At 40.2% G+C, this 12,035-nt stretch overlaps 1 protein-coding gene across 3 annotated transcripts in view; it reads left to right on the forward strand.

The window, feature by feature from the left end:
• RPS6KA5 (ribosomal protein S6 kinase A5) overlaps window positions 1–12,035 on the forward strand; it is a 168,664-nt gene that overhangs the window by 70,397 nt on the left and 86,232 nt on the right. For 2 of the 3 annotated variants that reach the window (XM_019745027.2, XM_019745046.2), the window contains exon 3: window positions 1,384–1,602. In XM_019745027.2, coding sequence (XP_019600586.1) covers window positions 1,384–1,602 — 219 coding nt within the window. Of the gene's footprint in view, window positions 1–1,383; window positions 1,603–12,035 lie in introns of those variants that run through there. The other variant, XM_019745062.2, reaches the window with a different exon arrangement.

Below are 12,035 nucleotides of genomic sequence, written 5' to 3' on the forward strand. Positions count from 1 at the left end.
TTTTATTCATTTATGGTTAAGAGTGTGGTCTCTGGCGATACACTACTTGGATTTGAATCAGTTCTGCCAGTTCTTATCCAAGTCTTTTGGCCACTTCCTTAAGTATTCCGAATCCATTTTCTCATCTGAAAAATGCGATCACTAAAAGTTCCAACACTGGTTGTTCCGAGGGTTAAGTGAATCGGTATGTAGCACCGAGCCTGGCACAGACGAGTCCTTAGTCAGCGCTGGTTTCCCGCCTTCTCGGAAGTATTGCAGTTGTTCACTGATCTGTTGTGTATCATGTGTCTGTTCTAATTTACTTCCCAAAGTGCTGAACCGAATAATGTACAGGGTACAAGAGCCCTTCCTTCAAAGCTCTCTTATTCCAGTGGGTGGATTAGAACAGAATTGTGTGCTAAATACTGGAGAGGTGTGGGCAGAGTATGTGGAAACACTGCTCTGGGTCAGACTCAGACTAACTCCGGAATGGTCTGATGAAAGGGTTTAACTTCAAAAATGAGGCTGGGCTTAACCATCCCGGGCCGTGTTTGCATTTTTAAAATGGAAGAGAATTTATACCTTGTACGGATGAATTGCAGTCCTACGCCTTCCCTCTCAGTGTTTTTGCCTGCCCTTCCTTCTTCCTCTTCCTCCCACCTTTTCCTGCACTCTCCCCCTTTCTCTAGGGAAACAAATGCCCATACCTGCACCACACACAGGAATTACCCAACTGAGACCTTATGTAGGGAGAATGCGGTGAGGCTGACCTGCTAAGCTGTGAATTACGGCCCAGAGATGTAAGGGGGCTCTGTCAGCTGTCTGCACACTTTTTATGGGAACAGTTTGCTTGCAATTTAAGATCTTTTCATGGTTTTTTTTTAAATCTGAAGATTTTGTTTGTTTACATAATGTCAGCGTATGTTGCTTATATTACTTTTTAAATAAGTATGGAGGAGTGCTTGCGGTACTTGATTCATATGTGTGTATGAGATTCTTATTAAGAACTGTTTTCCTTTGTTTGCCTCAGTAGCAAAACCTAGAGGTTTTATCTGATGTCTGAAATGCCCTGGTTGTTCCAGAAATGGACTGTGGTTAATTGACCATAATAACAGCTAGTTTCCTACAGCTAAAAGTATTGAGGGGAGAATAGCAGTAAAAGAGTGAAAGCATAACTTTGTTAACAGTGGTTAGATATGCAAATACTGAGGGTTGGGCCTAGAAATAAATATATTGGGCATAAAATTGAGAAAAATCTGTCAAAAGAACTATTTGAAACAGCACTAAGTATACTTTTCCATTCAGAGTATTTTTTGGTGCATTGTGATGTTCAACTTCCAATAAATTACCATTCTGCCTGTGTGACATTTTAATTCTTTTAATTATTATTTTTTTCATTTTCAGCTTACGGAAAAGTGTTTCTCGTTCGTAAAATAAGTGGTCACGATGCTGGAAAGCTGTATGCCATGAAAGTTTTGAAAAAGGCAACAATAGTTCAAAAGGCCAAAACCACCGAGCACACGCGGACAGAGCGACAAGTCCTAGAGCACATCAGGCAGTCGCCATTTTTGGTGACACTGCACTATGCCTTCCAGACAGAAACCAAGCTTCATCTCATTTTAGGTAAGTGTCCGCTGTCTGCAGACTTTTTATGGGAACAGGTTTTCAGGGTGTGAGGGTCTTGAGTTACTGTAGTGCACTCAAAGGGTACCATACTTCAAACTTTGGAGAAATGCAATATTTTGACTTTTATGTTTCTGTGTGGTAGCATTTCCTTGAATATCATGATTTGCTCTGGAATTGGGACCTCCCGACCTGCAGGAATTTATATGCTTCTATTCCACACTCCGTTATTAATCTTCGATCCTTGAGTCATTTGCTTCCCTGGGCAGTGTGCTTCCCTTCGAATGTGAGGAGCTGAATAGTGAAGTGGGCCCTAGTGTCTGCTGTAGGAGTTCTCAGGAATGTACAGATTTGGGCTGCCAAGGGGACAGTTATGGAAATCAGTAATTGGGAAAAATGCAAAAGAAATAAAAGACTTCTATTCTTAGAGATGCTTTGCTTTTCTAGTGACAAACCTGCATCCCCACCAATCAGACAACCGTTTGATTACTCCCGTTTCTACCCACAGGCGCTTTCTGAATTCTTTCCTTTCCCAGGTAGATTTGAACCATTATGTATAAACTTTGGAAATGTCCTCTGCGTGTATCTCCAGATTGCTTTGCAGAAAAGCTACACCATTTGCTGTTCCTACTAAAAGTAAAGGCAATAGTTGCACTCTGCCATCATTGAACATTTCACCTGTTCCAATTTCAGTCCCATTATTGTAATAATTTGCATTTATGTAATACGAGCTCCATTACCAACCTATTCTGAGGATTAGATGAGATACAATTTCACGTAATGCTCTGAAAGCTTTAGCTATTTGTTGAGCACCTGCCATATGCCAGTGCTCAGTATTATCCGTAGTATTACTAACCCTCACAGCAGTGCTGCCAGAATCCACTCGTTAGTGCTGCCGAAGGTTCTGGAAGCTGCATTTCTTGATGTTACATATGTTGTGTCAGCTTGAGGATGAAGATTAGAACTCAAGTCTGACTCATATCAAAGATTGCCAAACAGTGCTGCCTGCCTTCTTTTTTTATTGGTAGTACAAACAGGTATTCAAATATATATTTGGCAATTTTATTGAATGCTCTCATTTTGGATATTATACTTTTATCAGTGAAGTCTAAAATTGCCTTCAGTTTTTGAGTCCTGAAGTTACACTTCAGGTTCATTTTGCAATGCTCACCACCAACTAACACTCCTAAATATTTTATACATGGAGGCTTGTGCTGTCAGAGTCCCCACTAGCGTGATCTCTGCCGGTCCCAGCAAGTCAGGCCCTTTATTCTGCCTCCTGTGTGCATCTGCTCGGCTACGTTATTTTCTGATTTTTATGAACATGTAGTCCTTCAGAATTTTTACCCAGCGTGTTGTAGGGGACGGAACATTTTAACACAATGGTTTCAAACATTTTTAGCCTCAAAGTGCTTCCCTCAAGTGAAAACTCAAACATTCAAATGGAAAACAAATAGAACTGAGTAGCTCTGCTTGAATCTGAACTTAAGGGCACCAAGCCCTACCAGCTCCTCACCCTACCAGAATTTCCAAGGGAGCCCTAGGGAGTCCGTGAAGAGTGGTTGAGAAATGATTATCTTGTTTAAGCTTCTTCCTTTACAATAAGGCAGCTCATAAAAGTTAAATCATGCAACTGAGATCGTAAAGCTAGTAACAAGCCAGAAGCAGTAAGAAGCCAAACTCCTGGACTCTGCACACCACACTATAGCTTCTCTCTTTTCTGTTCTTTGACCTAACTGTACTCAATCTTTTTTTAATTGTTTATTGTAAATAGTGTGGTTTTGGTAAATAATGTTTTTAATTTAAAAGTAGGTGAGTGAAATATTTTCTATTTGATTAAAACACTATAGTCCTTGCTTAGTGTTGATATTCCAGTTGTTTCTCCATTATTTTTGTTCTTTGTCAGTGGCCCATAAATAAACAAATACAAAACACAACAAAACCAGGAAACCCATTTCTTGTGCCAGCTTAAGAGTAGAATGTGGACTAGACAACATAGTCCATCATAAGTGAGGCAGCACATTCAGAAAGCATGCCCACTACCTCCTCTCTACATAGATTTAATATAATTTCTCGCTGTGCATGTTTATAGTTGTTATTTGACTTTAAAGGCAAAACTTTGCAGAAATCTAGACCAGGACTTTATTACAGTTCAGTTTTTTTGTTTGCAGTGCTTAGAATGCACACCAGGTCAGTTTTCCAAATACTGTGCTATACAGTTAGACCCTGCCTTAGTCTGCTAGGCCTGCCGTAACAAAATGTCACAGATTTTTGGGCGGCTTACACTACAGAAATTTATTTCTCACAATTCTGGCAGCTGGAAGTCCAAGATCAAGGTGCCAGCAGGGTTGGTTTCTCCTGAGGGCCATAAAGAAAGGGGTCTGTTCCAGGCCGTTCTCCTTGGCTTGCAGATGACCACCCTCTTGCTGCCTTGTTCCACGGTCGTCCTTCTGTGCATTCACACCCCTGGTGTTACTTTTCATATAAAAATGTCCTCTTCTTACAAGAGCACCAGTCAGATCCAAATTGGGCCCACCCTAACCTCCTCATTTTAATAACTTAATTACCTCCTTAAATTGCCCTGTCTCCAAATGTAGTCACGTTCTGAAGTACTAGGGGTTAGGGCTTCAATATAAGAATTTGGGGGGGGGGACCCATTTCAGCTCATAACTGTCTCACTGTCTCTAAAGGTTTACTGAACTGACCTTATTCAAGTTTCGTGTACTTTAGAGGCTAATGGCAAGAATTTACATGTTGCGCTCTTCAGGGACCCAGTTGACCTTTTTGTCTGATGAATAAGTAAACTTTATAAACTTTAAAAAGAAATATTTTAGAAAACTATTTTATTGCTACAAAAGCATGTATATGCATATAGAAGATACAGAAAAGCAAAAATAAGAAAAGAAAAACTTATTTTCACTACTCAGAGTTTACCTCATTGTATATTCATAATTACTTTGTATTTATTCTTCTACATCTGTTTGTGTGTCTGCATGTATGTATGTTTTATTTCAATGAGGTTGTACTGTGCATACAATTTGGAACCAGATTTTTTATTTTCAATTAATGATGTCAACCTTTCCTGGTTAATAAATTTTCATTTCATTTAATACCCAGTGGTACAAGTTATTTATTGCTGGACAACAAACCACTCTAAAATTTAGTTGCTTAGACAATAACTTATTGTCTCATGAGTCTGTGGGTTTGCTGGGGAGATCTCTGCTGCTTTGCCTGGGCTCCATTATGTGATTAGCTGGAGAGTTTTCTGGGCTTGAAGGGCCAAGATTGCTTCACTCTTGTGTCCGACCATTGGTGCTGGCTGTTGGTTGGGGCATCTCTCTCCTGCTCCACGTGGCCTCTTATCCTCCAGTGTAGTATGTCAGCTTCTTCCTAGCATCGCATGGCGGTCTCAGAGCAGCTTATGAAGACTGCCGCCAGGGCCGAGGAAGAGGCTGCACGTCCTCCTGAGGCCGGGCTCTGGAATGCACTCAGCTTCGCTCCCCACATAAAACCAGCCCAACGTAATGGGTAGGGAAATAAGACTTAACTTTTCACATTTTTTAAATTGCGGTGTAATATACATACATAATTTTAGTTTCAGGTACACGACATCATGAGTTGCTATTTGTATATATTGAAAAATCTCCCCAGTAAGTCCAGTGAACATCCGTCACCATACACAGTTGCAGAATTTTGTTGTTGCTGTTGTGATGAGAACTTTGAGGATTTACTCTCTCAGGATTTTCAGATACACAGTATTATTAATTGTGGTCACCATGCTGTACATTACATCCCCATGACTTATTTATTTTATAACTGATTTGTACCTTTTGACTCCCTTCACCCATTTTGCTTATTCCCTACCTGCCCCCACAGCTCTGGCAACCACCAAGCTGTTTTCAGTATTGGTGAGCTCAGGCTATTTTTTTAGATTCCACAAATAGGTGAGATCGTATGGTATTTATCTTTTCTCTATCTGACTTATTTCGCTTGGGATAGTGCCCTCAAGGTCTATCCATGTTGTCTCAAATGGCAAGATTTCATTCTTTTTCAGGGATGAATAATATTCCGATGTGTGTGTATATCAGTGTATGTGTGTGTATGTGTGTATTGGTCCACACACACACACACACACACACACACACACACACACACACACACCATGCTTTCTGTATTCATTCCTCAGTGGGCACTTGGGTTGTTTCTCAGGCTGCCCACAGCACACTATTTAGTGTGTATGGGTTCTCTTTGTCACTAAGCTTTGCTGAGTGTAGGTCAGTGGAGAGTCACAGGCATTCTTGCTGTTACTTTAAGATATTTTGGGAGCAGATGTGGAGATTCAGTTCTATGTTGCTGTCAGGCTCCTACCAGGATTCATGGCTCACTGGAGGTGTTTTGACCATGCTTGTTCTCTTAGGATGAAATTTGCCTGATCAGCACAGGCTTCTCTAAATGATAAGAGTAGTATAATGTTATTGTTATCTTGACAGATGCTTACCTTTGACATTTGCCAGGTAGGGAAGATAGCATTTCTGTCAGAAGTGTGTGTGGTTGTTTCCTACAGTATGCTTCATTTAGCTGTAATTGCCTTCCATTAATTTATATTGTTTCTTCTGGCCTCTAAATCGGGGTCAGCAGCAGTGGATTAGATTTGTCCTCTGGGCTGTAATTCATTGACCCCTCATGTAAACCCATCTGTTAAAAGTCACAGTTAAAAAGAAATTCTACATCATTAATATATTTTTAGGCTCTGTTTTAATTTAGATCTAATAGCATCATGTTGATTTGATGTGTTTTCTTCTTTATATACATATATATATATATATTTAGCCTTTCCAAATCTCATAACATGGAGACCATACCTCCTTTTGTAACTTTCTATACCTCTGCATGGTTACAATAAGAAATATAAAAATATTTTCATCTATTCTATTCTCTTAAAAATTGTATTCATTCTATAGATGATGTAATACAGAATTGTACACCTGAAAACTATGTAATTTTACTAACAATTGTCACCCCAATAAATTTAAAAAAAAAAGAAAAATTGTATTCATTTAACTAACAATGGGGAGGAATTCTATGTGGAAAATAATCTGTAAAATACAACTTTTTTTGGTGTTCTCTGATCTCTGTCAGTAGTAATTTTGTCAAAACACCAACTGATCTATGACTGTTTCAACTGTCAGATTAATGAGTAGAATTTATAAGATGCTAAAGAGGCAAATCACAAAGTTATTTATAAAGATGATGCTAAGTAGCATTCTCAATAATGTAGGCCACCCCAGCATTACAGACAGTTCTGTCATAATGAGTCATCCTTGCAATAAGTTAAAAGGTATTTAAAAAATTAAAGTTTCACTTTTGAGTATTAATTTCATCTCAGAAATTGCAAGGGGGAGGATACTTGCTGAGATGGTAATAGAACGGTTCGTGATACGTTACAGTCTGTTGTACATAGCAAAACAGACAATAATTGAAGGCACTTCCTTGCTTTGAAGTAAATATGATTCATTCACAACACTGATAAATGGATATGTCTTAGTCAGAACTTTATGATGATTTTGATAAGCTGGAATGCATTTGCCAGGAGGTGCTGTTAGAATGAGCTAAAACCCAAAGAAAAAAGTGACATGACTTTGGCATGACACTTAAAATTGCTTTCAGGTGTGTGGTACATCATGTTAAGACTATACTTTAGATACAAGACAAGAAAAAGAAACAATCGAGAGATTTAGGTGGTCTGGAGGAGGAAGAGTAGGTGGAAATGAGACCATAAAGTGTGGGAATTCATGTACAGAAGGCATATCTGAAGGAAGAGGAAAATTTGTAGGAAAAATAATGAGAGAAGACCAAGTAACATGGTGGTGGTGGGGGGTGATTCAGGTGGGGTCTGAATCATGGGGAAATATGGGCCTAATAACAATTAGCTCTTTGGAAGATGCCACCATTAGAAGAAATACAAGAGAGAAAAATTCTAAATAAGAGAATTTGAGACATGTAGGTTAGATGACCAGAGATTAATCAGTGTGTTACTAGGAATAAGTAGGTGTTTGGAGAGTGAAAGTAGAACAGAATCTTTCCTTGAAAGCTGGAGATGTAGGATTTAGCCCTTCTCTCTATAGGTTAACTCTGCTACTTGCTCCCCTGCCAGTTGGCGTCCATGAGATGGTATGAACAAGACCTAGCCTTAAAAAGTAGACGAGCTCTTTCCATGGTTTTCCTTTTGCATCATCAGTGGAAAACAGTGCTGTTTAGGTAGCTTCTCTAGTTTTCTATAATACTTTAAGGCTCATCAAACTCAGTATTTCTAGTGCATTACAGAGTCTCTGTTTGTTAATAGAAGCATGTAAACTGTGAACAATGAAGTTTCTGGGTCCAACATTGAGTCAGGTCAGATGTGCAGAGGTCTTAAGCAGCTGAAACTGTCCTCTGCCAACCAATAATGTATGTTCTTTTTAACAAAGCGAATTTGTTCCATGTTCTTAATGTGCCGATACCATGGCTTTTCACTAGTGTTGTTAATAGTGCAAATAGGAAAAGTTGTTGCAAGGACTTACAAATGACTTTGAACACCTACTTTTTTGTTTTGAAATGTAAATATAGTTAACCCTTGAGCAATGCTGGAGTTAGGGGCACCGGACCGTGCACAGTTGAACATTTGCCTCTAACTTTTGACTCCACAAAAACTTAACTACTCATAGCCTACTGGTGACCAGAGGCCTTACTGAAAACATAAACATTCGATTAGCACATATCTTGTATGTTACATGTATTATATACCATATTCTTACAATAAAGTAAGCTAAAGAAAATGTTATTAGGAAAATTATAAGGAAAAGAAAACATGTACATATGTTTTATGCATCCATGATAGGGAAATTATATGACCAAATATATAGAATTATTGGGTCTAAGCCATTTAAATATTTGAAGGACAGAATAGTTGATCTTAAGGCAGTTTTTCTGAGTTATTAGCAAGACCAACTGCCTAATGAGGCTGCCCCTGTAAGTGATGGTAAAACCATATGGAGAGGCAAAAGGGCAATTCAAACGTAGCATAAAAATCGCTGTCTTTGGAGTCCTGCCCCGTTCATACTCCTTATTCTCCCCCTTACAGGATATGCTACCCTGGATAATTTATTAACCTGAGTTTCACCGTTCTCTAGAGATTATCGTGTTTTTCTTTGGCGTTAATACTGTTACGATAGTACCTACCTCTGCATTGTTTATGAAGATCAAATTCATAATCATATCTGAATGGAAAGGCACATAGAGAGTACCCTGTGTCCTTAGTTACTACTTCTGTGTCTAGTCTCAAAAGCAGTGAGCTGTAGTCAGATGTGGATTTTAATGGAGGGCAGTCCAAACCCTGTTTTACATCGCTGCCTTCTTACCTGTCGGGGGCCCTTTCTTACCTGCCCTGACTGAAAGGGGTTATTAAGATGCTGCTTCTGTTCAAACCGCAGTGTCCAGGACTGTGTACTGAGCAACCCCCTTGGCCCATTTTCATCATAATACCCACAGAGGCAAAAAATAAATAAAGGCTGAGGAGTATCAGTGAAAACTGAACACTCCCATGCTGCTGCTGACAGTTTTCCTATCATAAAGGGAATAAAAAGAGTCAGCATTGGCTTTAAAAACAAAAAGTTCACACTTGAATTTGTTACAGAAGAATTCGTCAGACTTGAGAAATCTGATTTCTAGAAATCTAATGAATCCATGATTTTGACAGGAAAATTGTTCAGGGCAGACAAGTTGGCATTGGCTCCAGAGCCCACCAGACAGAGTGGACCTTAAATACTCAGCAGTTCTAGTAGTGGGGAGTTTCCACTCAGGTGCTTTATTCAGTCTGAGCTTTTTCATAAATCTTAGGTGAAGAAATGTAATTTATGCCCAGTTGGAAAGGAAGGACGGTATTCCTTGAATTATAAAGCTGAGAAGAATCTTACAGTCAGGTGTCAGTGAGGGTTTGGGTTTTCATGATCCCCCTGACCTTACCGACCCGCTGCTCACTGTACCCCAGAGTCTGCAACATTCCTGATTCTAGCATTCTCTGTTGAGAGAATAAAATTTGTATAATTCCACTCAAATGTAGTAATATCCCCGTATCATCTGTTCTAAATTTTGTTTTATTTGTTATTTCACTGCCTGGCTAAATTTTGGCTTTCAAGGGCAAGCCCCAAAACTTTGCCCTCACAAAGTTACTAGATCTAGAGCTAAACACAGAGGTGTAAAGACACCCAAAATGCAGTTCCAACCCACCCTCTGTACCCAGAGATCTTGTTGAAAAAGAAAAAACCCTTGCTCCATTTCACTTTTTAAAGCTCTGAACCTCACCAGTCCAATTCTAAATACAAATAAGCTCCAGGAGGGCGATGCCAGGCCAGAGTCAAGGTCAAGGAGCGGTGAGCTAAGTGCTCAGGGGAAGCTGGTGTGGGGGTGTGTGCTGTGACGGACAGTTTGTGTGGCTGGCGAGCTGTAGGACACCCCTCAGAAGTTTCCTAGTCAGCACTCATCGGTGTTTTTGTAAGTAGACTCCATAGGAACTTTTCCGTCGAAATTTATAATGCCTTTGTTAGGGTAATGTTCCTTAAAGTTTTTTTGGCTTACACATCCTTGAGGAAATGTGATGAAAGCTGTGGGCCCTCTCTTCTCAGAAATAGGCACATGTGCTTATGTATACTCAAAAAAATTGCACATAATTTCAAGGAATTCACATGAAGCACTTTCAGAATGGTTCATGGAACTTTCTCTTAGGGCTCTAAAACTGGGCAGAAGAAATCTGTCTCCCACTTCCTTTGGCAGGGTTCCAGTAGGGCTCTCTTGAACCTCTTAACGGTCTTAGGATGTGCAATTCAAGATGATGGTCATAACTACCATTTATCGAGTTCTTGCTACTTGTCACTGTCTATTCCTCATGTCCAAACGTGAACACTGGATTGTCCCTTCCAAACCTATTCTTCCTGCAGCTTGCCCCGTGTCGGAACACCAGCTCCATCTTTTCAGGTGCTCAGGAGGGCTGGGTCTTACCACCACACTGCTGTCACCTTTCTCAGCGCCACCATCTCTCACCCTGTTTATATCAAGTGATCTCCTTGTTGCCACCCTTGCTGTTCTCAACACTGCATCCAGAGTCATTGATCCTGTCATGCCACTGTTCTACCCAGAATGCTCCAGAGGTTTCCCGTTTCATTCGGAGTGGAAAATGAGAGCCTTGTAATGGCCAGAACCTCCGTGCTGCCCAGCTCCAGGGGCCACTGCTTACTTGCATCACAATAAGTTGTGCAGTGCATGGCGTCTCAGCAGCCCCAGTAATGATCTGCAAGGACCTACGCGGGCTGCCCCAGTACTCACTCACTGCTGTGACCTTGGCTCTCCTCCTAGTTTTCCCTCATTCTCTCTTCTAACCACGCTGGCCTCCTTCCTGATTCTCGAATACACCAGGGCCTTTGCACTTGTTACTCCTGCCAGGAACAGTTTTCCTCCAGATACCTGCTTAGCTCAGGTTTTCACCTTCTTAAAGTTGTTGCTCAGAAGTCACCTTGGTGAGACATACACTGACCACCCTTGTTCAAATGTGTTCCTCACCTCTACCCTGGCACTCCATATCTGCCTTTATCTGTGCTACTTTTTCCATAGCAATCATCCTCTTCCAACATATTAATAGTATCTAATTTATTTATGTTGGTCTCTTCCCACTGGAATGTAAGCTGTACTAGGATGCAGATTATTGTCTGTTTTGTTCAGTGCTTTGTGTTCTATCCTAAGAAGAGTGACTGATATATAATAAGGGCTCAAATGTCTGTTGAATGAAATGAACAAACCCTAGGAAAATATGTTGTTCTTTTTTTTTTGTAGATATGATTTTAGATTCAAAGAGATTAAGCAGCTTGCTTGAAGTCACACAACTGGTAAATAGCACAGGTAGGATTTTTGTACTTTCTGACATCAAAGACAGTGTTCTTAACGACGAGAAATATTTCTTGCCAAGAATGTGCAAAATAAGAGGTCAAAATGTAGTCCAGAAGTGACAGTCTTACAAGGCTGAGGAGTCAGAATTCTGAGCTGCTAACAGAGTAGCTGCAGATTGTGGGGATGGGATTCTGAAAGAAGGGAAACAGAGATGAGTGAGGCAGTTCAAAAGTCCGTGTACTTCCACGGACTTCTCACCAGTGCATGCATGGGGCGAGAATCTAAGTAGCCGGTAGCTGGAAGAGCCAAATAAAGATTTCAGCAGCTCCCACCTCAAGGGAGACAGCGTTTACAGCTCAGTTCCTCACAAGGTACAGGGATTTCATAAACACCAGAAGATTTTCGTCAGAATTCTAGAAGAGCCATGCCTTAGGAGTGAGAACCACGTTCTCAGAATCAAAAATAAATAGTAGTAGTGAATTTTAATCCATTAAGTCAATAGGAAGCTGTGAGTCCAT

The sequence above is a fragment of the Rhinolophus sinicus genome, linkage group LG03 (genome assembly GCF_036562045.2).
Source record: "Rhinolophus sinicus isolate RSC01 linkage group LG03, ASM3656204v1, whole genome shotgun sequence".
Classification (NCBI taxonomy): domain Eukaryota; kingdom Metazoa; phylum Chordata; class Mammalia; order Chiroptera; family Rhinolophidae; genus Rhinolophus; species Rhinolophus sinicus.